The sequence below is a fragment of the Lactuca sativa genome, chromosome 9 (genome assembly GCF_002870075.4).
Source record: "Lactuca sativa cultivar Salinas chromosome 9, Lsat_Salinas_v11, whole genome shotgun sequence".
Taxonomy (NCBI): domain Eukaryota; kingdom Viridiplantae; phylum Streptophyta; class Magnoliopsida; order Asterales; family Asteraceae; genus Lactuca; species Lactuca sativa.
This window is the reverse complement of record NC_056631.2, coordinates 42,464,826-42,484,728: the sequence shown is the minus strand read 5'-3', so window position 1 is coordinate 42,484,728 and position 19,903 is coordinate 42,464,826. Positions and strand designations below refer to the sequence as shown.

Here is a 19,903-nt window from a genome sequence, read left to right as displayed (position 1 = left end):
TGTACTGCCAAAGACTTTTGGGACAAGTTGGATGAATTTTTTCGGAACAATAAAATGTCCTGAGTGTTGCAACTGCAAGATCAATTCCGAAACACAAAGAAAGGTTCAAGCTCCATTACCAAGTTTTGTCAAACACTTAAAAACCTTGTTAATGATCTTAAAGATGTTGATTCTACAATCACTAAAATTGAGCTTGTGATGCAAATTTTGAGACAATTTCTACCTTCCTATCATAGCATTATGGATGTTATCACCAATATTAAGCCATTTCCCTTATTTCTTGAGGCTAAAAATATGTTTTTATTTCATGAGTCTTGGGAGGCGGCCTCTGATTCTTGTATTGAATCTCTTATGTCTCAAAGTGTAGCTCTCTTCTTTTCATCCAACAACTCGGGAAAACACAAAAACCGGTGGTCCAAGAATCAAAACAACCATTAGAACAACGTGATATGTGCATATTTAGTTATATATTTCATACATTTGTCTTAATACTTTTTGCTACATTTATGCTCATTATAGAACAAAAGGTACTTAATTGCTTTAAAACCTGTTTTGTAGCAGCAAATACTGGCTCAGGATAAAAAGGAAGCAAATGCAGAGTTGGAAACAGGAATGAGTGAGCCAAGACAGAAAAAGGCTTGAAATTTGAAGACCACGATGTGGCCACTCTACACCACGTCGTGGTGGTTGGAAGATTCGCAATAAATGAGCTGAATTGGGGAATACGGGATTTCATAAGAAGACCACCACGTGGTGCCTATTCACCATGCTGTGTGTAATGCCCCCATTCTCAAGTATTGATTATGATATAAGTTTTTTTCTTGATTTCTAGGTCTACTCGACGAGTTAGTTGCCCTACTCGTTGAGTAGCAGCGGGTTGGTCCACGTGTTTAAGTGACCTACTCGCCGAGTCCAAGAAGGGACTCGACGAGTAGGAGCTGGTGGATGAAACCCTAATTTTCGGGGTTTTGCGCCCTATTTAAAGGATCATTGGCCTCCTTAGCCTCCCCTTTACAGCCTCTTGTCATTCCAAAACCCTAATTCGTGTGTGTGTATGCTACATTGGCATGTTTAAGCTTTGAAGAAGGATTTTAGTGACTCGGCGAGTCAGATGAGTGACTCGGCGAGTCGGCTAGGGTTTTCCCAACCTTTGGACACGTATGAGCTTGGCAAGCTGCAAGGGAAACTCGGCGAGTCAGCCAAGAAGTTTACGACTGTAAACCTTAGGAACTCGATGAGTCATTCTAGTGACTCGGCGAGTAGCTGAGGGTACTCGACGAGTTGAGGTCACCATGGACTGTTAACCTTGATCGATGACTTTGATTGTGACCAAGGGTTGACCAGTGGACTTCTGGGGACATTGTTGGGAAACTAGAAATTTACAAGTATGGTTCTATGGTGAATATAGGTGGTGGAGTTTGTGTCGGTAATCCGAGAGCTTGAGTTTATCTTCGAGTCGACAGTGTGAGGTGAGTTATCATCACTATGCTAAGGGGTCTAAGGCACCAAGGCCGGCCTATTAGATATGATTTCCTAGCAGTTGGTAGTATGTTGAGTATGATTTAGTGTTGCATGTTAGTTGCTATGCCAGTTAGGTAGATCTGTAAGACTACCTATAGTATCATGTGATTATTTGTATATGCATTAGTTGTATTATATGTCGACATATTATGTGGGATGGTTTGAGGTGATACTGCTCCATGCGGTAACCAACAAACTCGGGAGCATTCCAGATACGAGCTGAGGAAGACTCATAATGTAGGCTCGGTGGCAATCCAGATGTGAGTTGTGGGCCCGGAAGGCAATCCAAACTCACACTATGGGCCCAGGGGAAAACTAGTCTATAAAGTTGTGGACCAAATATATGGTGGTATTTATATATGTATTATGTGTAGAGTATCGGTATTTTGGGGGAACTCACTAAGCTATCGGGCTTACAGCTTCAATTTAATGTTTCAGGTACATCAGGGATCGTGGCAAGACGAATGCATGATCGTACATCTCCTCATGTTTTGTTTATGTTTTTGGGAAAAACTCTTATATAGACTATTTTGAAAACAAATCTGTAATAACTGTTGGTTTGAAATGTTTTGAAAAGTTTTAAATTGGCTTGAAATTTTTTGGTGTTACAAGTTGGTATCAAAGCCTTGGTTTGAGTGAATTGGAGGAACACTCGTGTGACTCCAGTCTCAAATCAAGGAAAAGGTTTTTAAAAATGATTTTTTTTCAAATGGTTTTCAAAATAAGTAAAGGATGATGCAGGGTGTACGATCAGCCGGAGCCAGTAAGTAGACCCCACAATACCATACGATTATTTGATATTGTGATATGTTATAACAGCATGCTAGTACCAGGCTAGGGATCTTTAGGAATTGCATGATAGAATTGTCTGATTACATGATGCCTGCTAGCCTAGGGTTTCCTTATATGAGATTGACATTATTACTGTAGTTACTTATGTATGTATCATGGCTGTACATAATTAAGATCTTATAGCCTGAGAATGTTTGATTTGGCCTTATGTTGTGTTCTTGTTGATTAGGGACTTAGGGCAGGATCAGATATTTGAAAGTCTATATGGTCCAGCGTTATGTATGGCTAGCATATGCTAGTGCTGCAGGGTTAGTGGAAGTTTCACGAATGGGTGGATTGTGTAAGGTCGGTAGGTCAGTGGTGAGACAGTTAGCCTTCCTCTAGGGGTGAGGTTGAGCGACCACCAGATGCATGTGTGTTGTTAGGTAGTTGTGGTGATACTTGAGACAAATATGGGTAGAAGTGGAAGGTAGTATGGGCACGTACTACTAAAAGCACAGGACCTATACACGTAGCAAGGAAGTCACAACCCCTAAGGATTAGAAGAGAGTTGGTTCCCAGTTATTTATGTGGATTATCTGATATCTTTGGGTATGTTTCAGAATGGTGATGAAGAGACGCTTTGTGACTGGATCCGGATCAGGATCATGAGACAGAGACCAGGAGAGGCCAGCAACACATGAGCCTATGGTGTAGATAGGGACAGATAAGTTAGACGCCAGGGTTCGAGAGATCCTGCATGATGAGGTTCCCACTTTGTTCCGGGCTCAGCTACCGGATACGTTTGGGTCTATTAAGACTGCCTTGGTCGAGTACTTCGATGAGCGATATGCAGCCCTTGCAGAGACGGCTGCCGCTGTAGCCGCATCGGCTATAATAACGACAAGGGGAGGAGTAAGAGCCAATCGGGGATTCCAGTATAAGGACTTCGATAACACGAAGCTCCCTACTTTTGATGGGACGCATGACCCTATCAAGGCTATGAGGTGGATTTCAGATGTGGAGGGGTGTTTCATTACTTGCTCGTGTCCTACTGACTAGAAGGTCAGGTGTGCTCTGAACCTGCTAAGGTCCTGGGCCAAGGACTAATGGAGATTGACGACTGGGTCGTACACTGATGATCAGAGAGCTACCATTACTTAGGAGCGGTTAAGTGATATGTTCTGCGCCCGATACATTCCACGGTTTGAGCGGGAACGGTTGTCATTAGAGTTTTTGAGCTTGAGACAGGATGGGGAGTCGGTGACGGAGATCACCCGCATGTTCACAGAGAGGGTGATGTTCTGCCCAGAGTTTGCTTCCGAGCAGGATCAGATGACCCATTATTTGAGCATGATCAAGACTAACATCCGTCAGTTTGTGTCTACCCAACGATGTGATACTCTTTAGGAATTGCAGGAGGCCGCCAGGTAGTATGAGTTGGAGATTGAGCTGCATTTGAGGGAGCAGCGGCAGGCCCCGACACAGTCACAACCGACGCCTAAGCGGTGCAAGACCGCTGATTCTAGGACCGGGGGTTAGCAGAGTCGCACTTGTGGAAAGTGCGATAGGGGTCATTCTGGGGTTTGTCGAGCTGGTAGTGGGGGCCATGGGTGTGGCAAGGAGGGGCATTATGCGAAGGATTGTTGCCAGGCTGCCTCGGTTCTGAGTATGAGGATATGTTATCATTGTGATCAGGTTGGCCACTTGAAGGCCAACTGCCCGTTGCTTGCAGTTAAGCCAGCACAGGTTTTCGTGTCGGCCACATTGAGGATTGCAGATGGGAGCCCAGTTAAGGCAGCGCCTCCGAAGGCTCAGGGGCGTGCCTTCCAGCTTACAATAGAGGAGGCCAGGACAGCACCAGATGTGGTTGCTGGTATGTTTCTATCTTTTTGTCATTTATTATATATGTTTTATGTTTATCCATTGTGTTTGTGATTAGGTACGTTTTTAGTGAACTCCTTGCCTGAATTGGTTTCATTTGACTTTAGGGCGATTTGGTCTTTCGTATCTCAGTCATTTAGTAGGGAGTTCAGTTTGTCAGTGGGCGAGTTAGAGCGTCCGTTGCGAGTCTCTGTCCCCAACGAGCACGGGGGTGCTTCTTCCGTCTACCGAGGGTGTGAGTTGGAGATTTTCGGAGTGTCCTTTCCGAAAGATTTGATTTCGATCCCCATTGGGGAGGTGTGTGTGTGTGTGTGATTGTAGGGATGGATTGGCTTAGTTGGTTCAGTGCCATGATTGATTGTGAGGGCCAGCGAGTGGTAGTTCGAACCCCAAGTGGGGGAGAACTGATTGTATATGGTGAGGGCACTAGAGTGGGATCAGGGTTTTGTTCAGCTGCCAGGGCTCGAAAGTATATTCAGTACGGATGTGCGGGTTATCTAGCGTATGTGGTGGATATGCGGTTCAGGGATCAGACTTCAGTTTCATAGGTTCCAGTGGTTAAGGAGTTTGCTGAAGTATTCCCGAAGGAGTTGCCAGGGAGTTCCGGATCGACCTAGTGCCGGGTGCAGCTCCTATCGTCAAGGTGTCGTACCGGTTGGCGCCACCTGGGATGCATGAGCTGTCTTCACAGCTGCAGGAACTGTTGGGCAAGCAGTTCATTCGGCCTAGCAGTTCTCCATAGGGGAGCATCGATCCATTTCGTTATGAAGAAGAACGGTTCGCATTGGATGTGCATTGATTATAGGGAGTTGAACAAGTTGACGGTGAAGAACCATTATCCACTCCGAAGGATAGATGATCTTTTCGATCAGTTGTAGGGTGCATCTTGGTTCTCCAAGATTGATTTGAGGTCGAGGTATCATTAGGTCCGGGTCAGAGAGGAGTAAGTGGAGAAGACCACGTTTCGAACTCGTTATGGTCATTACGAGTTCGTGGTGATGCCATTTGGGCTCACTAACACACCAACAATATTCATAGACCTGATGAATCGGGTCTACAGACCGATGCTTGATCGCTCGGTCATCGTGTTCATAGATGATATCTTGGTGTATTCCAAGACCGGAGAGCAGCACGAGGAGCACCTCAGGGAGTTGTTTGGAGTTCTAAGACGAGAACGACTATATGCCAAGTTCTCGAAGTGTGAATTTTGGTTGCGAGAGGTCCAGTTCCTAGGACATCTCCTTAACCAGGAGGGGATTTTGGACGACCCAGCCAAAATCAAGGCAGTCATGCAGTGGGAGGTGTCGAGGTCTCCTTCGGAAATTAGGAGCTTTCTGGGTTTAGCAGGGTACTACTGGAGATTCATTCGGGATTTCTCTAAGATTGCAGTACTCCTCACTCGTCTGACAAGGAAGGGGGTGGATTTCCGGTGGGGTCCTTAGCAACAGAGCGCGTTTGAGACTCTCTGTCAGCGTTTGTGCAAGGTTCCAGTCTTGACACTCCCGGAGGGAGTGGAGGATTTTGTGGTGTTCTGTGATGCATCCATCACATGTTTGGGGGCACTCCTCATGCAGAGAGGACGGGTGATAGCCTATGCATCGCAGTAGTTGAACTCGCATGAGACAAGATATCCTACTCATGATTTACAGTTGGGAGCGGTGGTATTCGCTCTTAAGATATGGAGACATTACCTATATGGGGACCGTTGTACCATATACACGGATCACAAGAGCTTGAGACACATCATGGATCAGTTGAACCTGAACATGAGGCGACACAGGTGGCTAGATGTAGTCAAGAACTACGATTGCGATATCCTTTATAACCCCGGTAAAGCAAATGTGGTGGCGGATTGTAACACCCCGTTCTTAAAATATCTATTGATGGGTTCCCGAGATCAAGAGTAAAGGCGTTTCGGTCTTTCATGAGCGATGGGTTATTGTTCGGGAAGGTTTCGGATCGGGGTGTGCTGCTAGAAGCAAAGATCTTCTCGCCACCTTTTCGTGGATATCAAGTTCAACAGAATCGGATCTAGAATGAAGGAGTTATGATGCTTTAAAGATATGGACATTTATGGCCCATAATGGAAAAAAGTGGAGAAAAAGACCATGCATGCAAGATGGGACACGCGTGGGTATGCCCAACGTAAGATGGGTTACGCCCAGCGTAATGGGGCAAGTTGGACGCGGTTGTTCAAGACGTACACCCAGCATACAAGGAATACGCCCAACGTACACTCAGAGTCTGAAAACCCTAATTTTTGGGTTAACCACTATAAAAGGAACATAATGGTTCTCACCCTAGCCTCCATAAACACTCTCTTACCCTCAGAAACCCTAGAGAGCCGTCCCACCTCCATTGTTGGGTGTGTTTGACCTTGGAGAACCCAATTTGGTGGGTTAAAGCTTGGAAGCAAGGAGAAGAAGGTTGGCAAGGAGGAACCTTTGAAGCTAGAGCTTGTAGATCTGGGTTAAGTGCTTCATTTTGGACCTCTGCAAGGTAAAAAGTCTTGAGCTTGATGATTAATCTCTTAGATCTCCTCTAGTTCAAGTTTATGGACCTTTTTGGTCCCAAGTTTGGGTCTTGGCGGGTTAAGCTCGTTTCTAAGACCAGGGTTGCCTCCCTTAGAGTCATATGAGTCCTATAAGTAGTAAAGTTCCAACCTTTGGGATTCTATTAAGCCCATGCATGAGATCTACTCCTCTTCTTGGATGTAGAAGATCATTTTGGAAGTTTGAGTTGGTTTGAGCCATATTACGTCACCAAGTCAGTGACTTTATGGTTTAAATCGTGAAATAAGACCTAGATCTGAGTTTGTAGCCCTTGGAGTGGAGTAGTAAGCACTTAATGAGGAAATGAATTAATAGAGCATTACGCTGAGCGTACGTGCAGGTACGCCCAGCGTACTAGTCATAGAGCTGGTACGCTAAGCGTACGTTGAGGTAAACCCCGCGTAATCTGTCTGTATGGATCATGATTTTTGGGCCGCGGTTTGGGGCATGTTTGGGTATTTGGGCCTTAGTGGGCCATCAGAAATCATATTATATGGACCAAGGATTATATTGTGGGCTTAGGATGAGGCATATTAAAGGATTGGGCCCAATATAGCAAATTGGGCCATTAGTGGGCTTGAGAGCTTACCTAGTGTTGGGCCTTAGTCTTGGACCAGATTGAGTTAAGGGTAATTGGTCAATTTACCCTTGGAAGGATAATGTGATTGATCTAATGGTTATTTATGCTATGTTGGCTAGTTTGGGATTTTCGGTGAGTTGGTGATTCGGGAGTCTGCTTTTCAGTTCAGAGTTTCGGCAGTTGCGAGGTAAGTTATCCTCACTATATCGACAGGGTCTAAGGCACCAAGGCTGGCCCTTTATCGGATTGTAATCCGGGTACTGTTGTTGTGTTATTGCTTTGCTATGTTTGCATCCTGGTAGTTAGGATGGTATATGTTAGTGACCGGTTAGGTCAGTATCCTCTTTAGAGTATGCTATGTACGTGATCTGCTAGATCGGTTGATTGATGATTAATTGTTATGTGGTTATATGTTTATGTGCACATGGTTGGTTGGCTGGGGTTGGGTTGAGGCGGGTCCTACTTTGTGCTGCAGGCCAACATACCCAGGGCGGACCAGATATCCCGAACGCCCAGCGAGCGGTCCGGATAGGCTGTTGGCCCCACGAGGGCGGACCAGACGTGCCGAGGCTCTAAGAGTGGACCAGGCCAACTGAAGGCCCGGTGCGGGCGGACCAGTCATATTGTAGACTCAGAGAGTAGACCAGTTGGGTTGAAGGCCCGGTGCGGGCGGACCAACCACACTACAGACTCGATGGATATGGCAAGACTCGGAGGGTGGACCAGGTGGACTGAAACACAATAGACCCAAAGTGCATGGCTGTTCTATGTTCTATTATGATATGGCGTGTTATGTGTATGGTATATGCGGTTGGTATTTTGGGGGTATCTCACTAAGCTTTCGGGCTTACAGTTGTGGTTTAAAATGTTTCAGGTACTTCAGGAGACTGCGGCAAGGCAAAGGCGTGATCGTACTGCTCCTCATGTTTTATGTGTTTATGATGTGGTTCTAGGAAAATAATCTGATAATAAATGTATTGAAAACCTTTTGGTAATAACTTTATGAAATTGGGTTGTTTTTGAAAAGTTTAAATTGGCTTGAATTTTATGGTCGTTACAAGTTGGTATCAGAGCCTTGGTTTGAGTGAATTGGAGGAACATTCGTGTGAATCCAGTCTCAAATCAAGGAGAGTTTTCAAAATGAGAATTTAAAATGGTCTTTAAAATGAGTAAAGGAGGACGCGGAGGTACGATCAGCCGGAGCCAGTAAGTAGCCCCAAAATACCATGCAAGTTATTTGTTTATGTGATATGATAGAACAACATGCTAGTACTAGGCTAGGGATCTTCAGGAAATTGCATGATAGAGTTGCCTGATTTATGATGCATGCTAGCCTAGGGTTTCTTTCTGTATGAGATTTCCAGTGATTCCTCTAGGAGCAAGGGTTGAGTGTTTGTTATGCTTGTTCTTCACTAGGGTGTTGTGGTGATACTTGATATAAATATGGGTAGGTGTGGAAGGTAGTATGGGCCCGTACTACTGAAAGCACATGACCCATACGCATATCTAGGAAGTCACAACCCTTAGGGCTGGGTTGAGAGTCGGTTCTCAGGTTAGTGGGAGGTATCTGATGTTTGCGGTGTTTTTCAGTATGGTGGTTACGAGGCATGCTGGGGGCGGATCCGGGTCGGGATCGGGAGCAGGAGAGGGCAGTCAGGGTGGATCAGCACCACCCGAGGTTATCAGTCAGATGAGCACATACGAGTTGGATGCTAGGATTCGTGAAGTCCTGCATGATAAGGTTGTTGCTATGTTCCGGGCTGAGTTGCCGGAGTTGTTTGGGTCGATCAAGACCACCATGGTCGAGTATTTTGATGAGCGCTATGCAGCTCTTACAGAGACGGCTACTGCGGCAGCTACAGCGGCTATAGCAGCGGCAGGGGGAGGAGCCGGTAGAGGTTTTCAGTATCGGGGCTTCAATAATACGAAGCCCCTACCTTCGATGGGGTTCAGGATCCGATTGTTGCTATGCGATGGTTGTCAGATATAGAGGGATGTTTATTCACATGTTTATGCCCTTCTGATCAAAGGATGAGGTGTGCTCTGAACCTTTTGAGGCTCGGGGCGAAGGATTGGTGGAGGTTGACCACGGGATCGCATTCTGATGCGCAGCGAGCTGCGGTTTCTTGGGATCAGTTCAGAGAGATGTTCAGTACTCGCTATGTCCCGCGAGTTGAGAGGGAGAGATTAGCTCAGGAGTTCCTGGAGCTGAACCAGGATACCGAGTCGGTGACAGAGATCACCAGGATGTTCACTGAGAGGGCGATGTTTTGCCCTGAGTTTGCTTCCGAGCAGGCTCAGATGTACCGATATCTGAGTATGCTGAAGAGAGATATCAGGCAGTTTGTGTCTACAGAGGCGCGAGACATTGTTGGAGTTGCAGGAAGCCGCTAGGCGGCGGGAGTTGGAGATCGAGTTACAGTTGAGAGAGCAGAGGCAGGCTCTGGTACAGTCGCAGCCGGCACCGAAACGGTCTAAGACTGTTGATTTCAGTTTGAGCAGTCAGGGCAGCCGCACTTGTGGGAAGTGCGGGAAGGGTCACAGCGGAGTTTGTAGGTCTGGTGGTGCGTGCCGCAAGTGCGGGAGAGAGGGGCATTATGCGAGGGATTGTCGTCAGTCAGCCCCGGTTCAGGATATGAGGATTTGCTACCAGTGTCATCAGGTTGGTCACATGAGGGCCAACTGTCCACAGCTTACTGCAGGACCGGTGCAGGCTCCAGCACCGGCCACTTTGAGGATTACGGGTGGAAGTCAGGGTGGAGCAGAGCCCCCGAGGGCTTCGGGTCGTGCATTTCAGCTTATAGCAGAAGATGTCAGGGCAGAGTCGGATTCAACTGCGGGTATGTTTTCTTCTTGGCATCTTGTTATCTTATGGTTGTTATGAAGTATTATATCCGTTAGTCTTCTTCGCATAATTCATGGTATTGCATTCGTTCGATTTTTCGGGTTTATGGCATTATTGAGGAATCGGTTAGTTGATGGGTTTTAGGTAAAACAAATAAACTAGAAAACAATTCCTAAGTTCACATGCAACCTACTTTGGATCTATGTTTTAACTATTGAACATACAACTTTGAATTGCAAAATAAGAACCCTAGAGGAGAGGGGCTAATTTCGAAATTATCAAACTAGGGTTTAAGATTAACATGCCTTTCAATTGTTATAGCAAACAATTGATAAATCTCTTGATCTTGATCTTGATCTTCTTGGAAGCTTAGCACCACAAGTGTAATGCCTCTAATGGAATCACACCCAAGAACTAGCAAGAAGGAAACTAGAAGGAGAGAGGATGGAGAGAGTATGCAATTTCGGTCAGGGTTTCTTCCAAATAATCAGTGACAGTAAAATGTGAGCCAGGAGGCTCCTTAAATAGTTGAAGGATCTAGGGTTTAGGGGAAACCCTAGTTATCCTTTGCTTAGGGCCTAAGCAAAACCCAAGGGCCTTATCTTGGAGCCCTTGGACGAATTCTCTAGGGTTTCCCTTAGGGTTTTCGTCCACCTCCTTCCAAGGGGGTTCTGGATCCTTCCAATCAACTATCAGTTAATTGCAAACTAGTCCCTGCACTTTATAATTAATACTTTTAACCCCAAAATTATTTCTGATTAATTTCTGGGTAACTATTAATTAAACATAATGATTTCTAATTAATATATTAATCTTTTAACATATTAATAAATTCATTTATATTAATTTATTAATCTTATAATAAATTAATATCTCTCCTTTCATAATTTCCTTGTCCGGTTGCTAGGTTTTAGGGCAACCCAAAAGGACTGTGCTGCTATCAATTCAAGTACATACCAATTATAGTTATGGGCTTAGACACCTAATCCAACAGTCTCCCACTTGGATAAGTATGTAACTATAATTGCTAGTATGCCTTCCAAATTTGACCAGCAAATTATAGCTTCCAAAAAGCTGCTGCCGAACTCTGACCCAGTCAGTTACGTGTCCTAAGATAAGTGATCATATAATCCTTCGTTCTGCTAGATATCCCTAAACAAAAGACATGGAATGTAATCAACCTCTTTGTCCAGAATCTATGTTTCTCGATTCCTGATTTGTGATGACGTAGGACTTCTAATTGAACACATCAATTTAGTCCTGGCTGGGCCCAGCACATGAGTCAACACCAAATCATCGAGGGGCCCACAAATATCGCTTTTCTCGTTAGGGAAAAAGGAACGAATAAACATTGACTCATATGCTTGTATCTTTTACTCATCAAACCATACATGACAATACGTTTTATAACACCAAGTTACTGATGCGTTTTTGTATCACCAATGTATAGCCGACTTGCAAATTACAACTCATATATCTCTGTTTCAAGATCATAGATATTATTGTCTCAGTATTACTCGTGATGAATTCCATGAAGTAATACTCTAAGCATGGGTTTATCCAATACTCAAATCTCACTCTCTGAGTACTCATGAACATTGCAGCAATTCTATTGCCATGTCTATCCTTAGTCAATCTGCAATCCAATTCATGACAGTCTTAATTCACTACTTACTTCCAAAAGTACGAGAGACTGTTGAGTTTGAACAATCATATTATTCGGGAAGTAAAACATGAAAAATATGAAACACAGTAATAAACAATTGACAAAAGATAGTAAACTCATAAATAATACTTTATTATTTAATCACCAAAAGTCAATTACATTTACTTTGTTACAAGTTTTAGGACAAAACTAATCTAACTACTAAAACTAATATCATCTTTCAGTCCTATGCTCCGAGCATGCTGAATATGCTTAGCCCTACTCAGACCCTTTGTAAGGGGGTCTGCTGGGTTATCTTCAGATGATACCCTCTTTACAACAAGATGGCCTTCTTCTACTCTATGCCTGATGAAATGGTACTTTCTGTCGATATGTCTGGTTTTACCATGGTCTCTAGGTTCCTTAGTTAAGGCAACCACTCCTTCATTATCGCAGAAGAGTTCCATAGGCTCCTAGATGGTTTGAACAACTCCGAGATCCCCGATGAAGTTCCTCAACCAAGCTGATTCTTTAGACGCTTCACTTGCTGCTATGTACTCTGATTCACAAGTAGAATCAGCCACCGTATCTTGCTTGGAACTTTTCCAACTAACTGCTCCTCCATTCAGTAGAAATACCCAGCCAGATTGAGAATGGAAGTTATCTCTATCCGTTTGAAAGCTGGCATCACTATAACCATCTACTCTCAAAGTATCATTGCCACCAAGTACAAGGACCCAGTCCTTCGTTCTTCGCAAATACTTGAGTATATTCTTTACTGCTATCCAATGAGCTCTACCCGGGTTTCCCTGATAGCGACTGACCATGCTCAAAGCAAAGGCCACATCAGGGCGAGTACATGTCATAGCGTACATGATCGATCCAACAACGGAAGCATATGGTACACGGCTCAGTCTTACTCAATTTTGTGTTGCTCTGGATAGGTAGCTCTCCCTTCTTGGAATTTTCCATACTAAACCTCTTTAGTACCTTATCCAAGTATGTGCTCTGACTAAGTCCAATCAGTCTCTTCTTTCTATCTCTTAATATCCTAATCCCAAGAATATAGGCAGCTTCTCCAAGGTCTTTCATGGAAAAACACTTTCCAAGCCAAGACTTAACTTCTTTCAAGGTTGGAACGTCGTTACCAATGAGTAATATGTCATCAACATATAACACCAGAAAAGTTACTATACTCCCACTAGCCTTGATGTACACACAAAACTCATCTTCACTTCTAGAGAAACCAAACTCTTTGACTTTCTCAAGGAAGCAAAGATTCCGGCTGCGAGATGCTTGTTTCAATCCTTAAATGGATTTCTCAAGCTTGCACACTCTATTTGGAAACTTTGCATCAACAAAACCCTCTGGATGACTCATGTAAACATCCTCAGCCAATTTCTCGTTAAGGAAAGCAGTCTTGACATCCATCTGCCAGATTTCATAGTCATGAAAGGCAGCTACGACGAGCAATATCCTGATAGATTTAATCTTGGCTACTGGCAAGAAAGTTTCATCATAGTCAACCCTTGGGGTTTGTGTGAAACCTTTCGCAACCAGTCTAGCCTTGAATGTGTGTACATTCCCATCCATGTCTGTCTTCTTCTTGAAGATCCATTTGCACCCAACTATCTTACGACCTGGTGCATTGTCAACCAAATTCCAAACTTGGTTGTCATACATGGACTTTATCTTGCTGTCCATTGCCTCTTTCCACTTGGAAGCCTCTGGGCCTGCCATTGCTTCCTTGTAAGAGACTGGTTCATCTAAGTTCACCAGTGTCCTATCATTGATGAATGTGTCACCTTCTGAAGTAATATGAAAACCATACAACTCAGGTGGCACACTCACCCTAGTGGATCTTCGAAGAGGTAATGATTTATCAACTGGTTCAACAGGAACTATTTCCTCTGGTTGAGTGCTAGTGTCATCTAAGGTTCCTTCATTGGTTGAATCTTGAATCTCTTCAAGGTCAATGGTACTCCCACTGTCCTCTTTGAATGTGAGTTCTCTTTCTAGAAAGACTCCTCTTCGAGCTACAAACATCACTTTCTCACTAGGTCTGTAGAACAAATATCCAAAAGACTGCTTTGGGTAACCAATGAAAACAAATTTCTCACTTCTAGCTGCTAGCTTGTCGTGAGTCTCTCGTCTTACAAAAACTTCACAACCCCAGACTTTAATATGTGCCAACGAGGGAACTTTCCCTGTCCACATCTCGTGAGGTGTTTTGGCAACCTTCTTTGTAGGGACAAGATTGAGGATGTGAGCGGTTGTCTCTAAGGCATACCCCCAGAAGTGAATAGGAAGCGAAGCACGACTCATCATAGAACGAACCATGTCTAACAAGGTTCGATTACGCCTCTCAGCTACACCATTTAACTGTGGTGTCCTAGGAGGAGTCAATTGTGAGACTATCCCACATTCTTTTAGATAGTCGTTGAACTCGATACTAAGATACTCCCCGCCTCTATCGGATCTAAGTATCTTTATCTTTCTGCCCAATTGATTTTCGCCCTCATGCTTAAACTCTTTGAACTTTTCAAAGGTTTCTGACTTATGTTTGATCAAGTAGATATAACCATATCTGCTATAATCGTCAGTGAAAATCACATAGAATCGATTAGCATCCCTTGTGTGTAACGTCCTCAAAATTCAAGACTAAAATTTTTCTTTTAATAAGACATTACTTAAAGAAAAATCATCAATCCAAACATAATCAGAGTATTAATTTCCAAAACACATGTTCGTTATCAGAGTAAAACATCCCCAGGCTGTCTAATCTATGGTGTGTGCCATGCGATCACCCCGAGCTCTTCCCTCCGCTACTGGAGGTACCTGAAACCAAAACTGAAAACCATAAGCACGAAGCTTAGTGAGTTGCCCACCCTACCACATACCATGCATAACCACATACTGCACATAATGGGCCATGCCCCTACCTCGGGCCTCGCCCGCTACAACGGCCCCGCCGCTCCAGGCCCCACCTGGCTTCGAGCCCCGCTCGGATACAAATCTATTTCACTTAGGCCTCGCCTGTCACAGGGCCTCACCCGCTAACAAATAATAACACATAAACATATCACAGCACATAAGCTAAACACATACGAACTGATCCTGTCCTAAGGCATCACCTATCCTGGGCCTCGCCCTTGCCCTGCTACTGATGAGTCATGGAACCCCGTCCATGCTCCTACTGATTGTGAGATATGGGCCCAGCCCACACTCACTCTTTTCCTAACTCGGGCCTCGCCCCTGATCTGTTGCTAATGAGATGTGGAACACCATCCACACTCTGCTATTGGTGAGTTACGGGACCTCGCCCACACTCACCTCCCTACCAGGCACATACAAGCATCACACAGACAACAAGTATAAACTATCACATAAACCGTTCCTTGGGCACCCGCCCGCTACCACTGGACCTCGTCCTGAATATCATACTAGCAAACTGTGCCTAGGGCTAACCCCCGGGTCTTCTACTCATAACTACATGGGCCGGCATTGTGGCCTTAGACCCATTCACACAAAGGGAAACTCACCTGCACTAGCTGAACTTGCTGATGATCCCACTAGCCGCTGCCCGGCAACTCTCTGAACTCCTGCTCCACTTGCTCCCCGAGCTACCAATATCAATGCAACACTGAGTCTAACTGACCCCCGAAAGACAACCAAGTCAAATCTGGTCAAAGTCAAAGTCCTGGTCAAAGCCAACCTTCCAGGTCAACCCTACTCGCCGAGTCACCCTAATGACTCGCCGAGTTCATATGTTCAGAGTCCTTCCATTCACGACTCGACTCGCCGATTCAGTCCATGACTCGCCGAGTCTACCGATTTCCGAGTCCTGACCTGTCCAACTCACCGAGTCCCCACTCGACTCACTGATTCGAGTCTCAACTTGAAGGGTTTGGGGTTTCGCGACCTGACTCTCTGAGTCCAAGAACATACTCGCCAAGTCCAAGACAATCTTCAACAGACTCGCCGAGTTGTTCTTCCAACTCGCCGAGTTCCTGCCCAACTCCATCCGACTCGACGAGTTGTTCATCCCACTCGTCGAGTTCCACCAAATCTTCATGCTACTCGTCGAGTCCATTCAGATCTTCATACATGCAGAGGACTTTTGAGTCATGCATGGACTCCAAACTGTAGATCTACCCTTCCCAAGCCTATTCCTCACGTAAAGTTGCAAACTTTACGTGTAGAGAAGGAGATCTAGGCAAAATACACCATAAACTAGGGTTTAAGGCAAAGAGGCTCCATAATCAACTCAAGGACAGATACTTTATGCTTCTCAAGACCATAATATGCTTAGATTCGAAGTAGCAACTTCAGATCTGGCTTCTAACTCAAATGGATAGCTAATCATGGCTAAAAAGCCCCCAAAACTCACAACCATAATAGATCTAAAGGAGGAAAATGACTTAATACCTTCAATAACTCAGAAGGTTTACCTAATCTTCAGATCTAAGGCCAATCCTTGAAGCTTCAATGATTCCCCTTCTTCTTCTTCCTTCAAATCACTCAAAAATGGCTTGGAAGCTTGAATGAGAAACAATGGGGCTTAGGGTTCGATGTTCTGGGTGAAAGAGGCAGTAAAGGAACCCTAGGGGAGAGAATAAGACGTTTAAATAGGCTCCAAGTCCCGAATTTAGGGTTTTCCTCGCACAGACTAGACTTGCCGAGTCTCCTTGGCCGACTCGCCGAGTCGGTCACTTACTCCTCGACCCGGATCCCGCTCGAACTCGTCGAGTTCCTCCTTGGACTCGCCAAGTCGTTCCTTAAAATTAGGGTTTCCTTCCTTTCTTGGCCTTCCTGACTTTGGGTGTTACATTGTGGTTGACCTGAAGGGCCCACACACATCTGTGTGTATGAGATCCAATAGACCTTCAACTCTTTCACAAGACCCTATGAAAGGGGATTTTGTCATCTTTCCCAAAAGACAAGATTCACACATATCATCTGATTTTAGGTCAAATGATTCCAACACTCCATCCTTTTGGAGTTGGGCTATGCGTTTCTTGTTAATGTGTCCAAGACGACAATGCCACAAGCATGCCTTGTCTACACTATTTGACATGTCAATATTAAGTACACTATTTCCTAAGCTATCAACACAAGTCACTATTTCATACACACCATCACAAGGTAAAGCTTCAAACACAAAAACACCATTCTTATAAACAGAAATTGAACCATTCAAATCATTAAAAGAATATTTAAAACCTTGTCTGAAAAATGCATGAAATGAAATAATGTTTCTCGTCATCTCAAACGAATAGCAACAATTCAATAAATCTAATCTAACTTCATTACTAAGAAAAAGTTGATAAACTCCGATCTTGGTTACTGGTGAAGAGTTCTTGTTTCCCATGATCAAGTTTATCCTTCCTCGCTCTATCTCCTCACTTTCCCTTAGCCCCTGCAAATCAGAACAGATGTGAAAACCACATCCTGTATCAAGGACCCTTGAACGAGGAGATAATGAGTTATTAGAAGAAATAGTGTAAATACCTGCCGAAGATGGCTTCACTTTGCCATCTTTGATATCCAACATATATTGTGGGCAGGTTCTCTTCTAATGCCCTTTTTTATTACAATAAAAGCAAACAGCTTCCTTTAGATCAGAGACATGGGGAATGGAAGCATTGGGCTTAGCTTTCGGGCCATTGCTAGATGACCCTACTTGGACCTTTGCCTTCCAGTTTTGCTTAGGAGGACCTTTCCTCTTTTTCCCCTTTCCCTGTCCAATAGCTAGAACAGGAGCACTTGCAGGAGTGGAGGCTATACTTTTACCCTTCATCCCTGCTTCAGCAGTCTGCAACAAGTTGTGCAATTGGGCCAATGTCTGCTCAGTGTTGTTCAAATGGTAAGTTAAGATAAACTGACCATAACAATCAGGCAACGAGTTCAAGACCATGTCAATGGCCAATTCCTCATCAAAATGAATGTTGAGCTTGATCAAACGCTCTATGTAGCGTTGCATTCTTTGCACATGAGACACAACCGACTCCCCTCTTTCATCTTGCAAGCCATGAGTGACTTGACTACTTCAAACTTTTCTTGACGAGATCGCTTATGGTACTTTTCCATAAGGTCCTTGTTCATCTCAAAAGGCCAGTAGTCCTCATAGTACCTTTGCAGTTTTGGGGACATGGTTGGACCATGATGCATGCCACCTTGGTAGCATCATCATAGTGCTTCTTGTAGGCAGCATACTCTTTGGGAGTGGCTTTGGACTCATCAAGTTCTTTGAGCTCTTTTTCAAGGACATACTCTTTGTCCTTGAATCTAAGCACCATCTTGATGTTACGCATCCAATTTTTATAGTTAGAGCCATCCATAACGACTTTGGAGCAAATGTTGAGTAAAGAGAAGTTGTGGCTGGAGGATGAAGAAGCAGAAGTGTTGCCAGGAGTAGACATCTGAAAAGAAAGATAGCTTTAGTTTAGATTTCGAGACACCTCAATATAATAACCCAAAGATATTATATCAAGGTTAGGACCCAACTATGAAGATTTACAACTTAGAAATGGGATGCCGAGATCCAAGTTCAAATCTCATAAAGGTAGGTGAATGATGATTCACCAATTCCACCATTAGACAAAATAAACGAAATGAAATTCCTAATTCTTTTGAGATACATTAAAACTATTTAATGGCATGTTTTAATCTCGGATTATGGTCTACTATTTGTGACTGGGATACCGAGGATCACAAACTAGATGTGAATAACCATGCAAATGTGCTTGGTAACCTTATTGTCTTTATGATTAACTATTGATGTGCCGGTAAACCACACACACTCCATCAAAATGATAATTATAAGATACCCATTACTACTCTTTATTAGTGCCTTTTGGTGTGCTGGTTAACCACACACGCTCCACTAACGACCAATAAAGCATAATGTGCAATTTCATGGATTAGCATACTTTTCACATTTTTCTTAAAGTAACTAGAGTTGGAGTTTTGAAAAATAATGTTCTAGTACTTTCTTTAATAACATTATACCTTTAATGAGAAGTAGTTGTCCTATTAAATCCATTCTGCTAACGACCCTCCACTAATCAAGGAAGCGGTGGGTGAGAGTGGACACCCATTCAACTACCATTTTATAGGCAATTTCCTTATACCCCCTTATAGACTAGCTTCGTGAATGAGACATACTAACGATTTGACTAACCATATTCTTATACATATATAATATTAAACTTTTAATTATAATATATATATAAGGTGTGTTTTAAAACATTTTAAAACTCCAAGGGTTTATATAAATTTCGAAATTTAAACTATTAAATTTTAAATTTAAATAAACCAATTAACTAGATTTAATATTTATCTATTAATTAATCTTGTAAGGATTATCTAATTAAATTAAACAATTAATTTAATCCTAATCCTTATCCCTCTAAATTTCAAAAATTAGGGTAAGGATAATTATCCAATTAATCTAATCAAGTAACAATTATCCAAAACAAGAAACCCTAAAATATCTAGCATATTTCGAAATTTACAAGGGAGGAGGCTAGGGTTTTCAAAACCCTAACCCTAATTTCGATTAGGGTTCTTTGGAGGCTAGGGTTTTCGAAAACCCTTTGATCCAAAACCCTAGAAATCAAAAAAATGGTCTTTAGGGTTTAATAGCTATAAACCCTAATTTGCAATTCAACAATTATAGCAATTCAATTTAAAACAAACAATGGCTCTGATACCACTGATGGGTTTTAGGTAAAACAAATAAACTAGAAAACAGTTCCTAAGTTCACATGCAACCTACTTTGGATCTATGTTTTAACTATTGAACATACAACTTTGAATTGCAAAATAAGAACCCAAGAGGAGAGAGGCTAATTTCGAAATTAACAAACTAGGGTTTAAGATTAACATACCTTTCAATTGTTATAGCAAACAATTGATAATCCTCTTGATCTTGATCTTGATCTTCTTGGAATCTTAGCAGCACAAGTGTAATGCCTCTAATGGAATCACACCCAAGAACTAGCAAGAATGAAACTAGAAGGAGACAAGATGGAGAGAGTATGCAATTTTGGCCAGGGTTTCTTCCAAAGAATTAGTGACAGTAAAATGTGAGCCAGGAGGCT

General features: G+C 43.4%; 1 protein-coding gene across 1 annotated transcript in view; it reads left to right on the top strand.

The window, feature by feature from the left end:
- Positions 1-19,903, top strand: part of LOC111898265 (heat shock 70 kDa protein 18) — a 33,431-nt gene that overhangs the window by 5,419 nt on the left and 8,109 nt on the right. Inside the window, exon 3 of the mRNA XM_042898394.1 lies at positions 5,049-5,055. Within this exon, the coding sequence (XP_042754328.1) occupies positions 5,049-5,055 (7 nt within the window). The remainder of the gene's footprint in view (positions 1-5,048; positions 5,056-19,903) is intronic.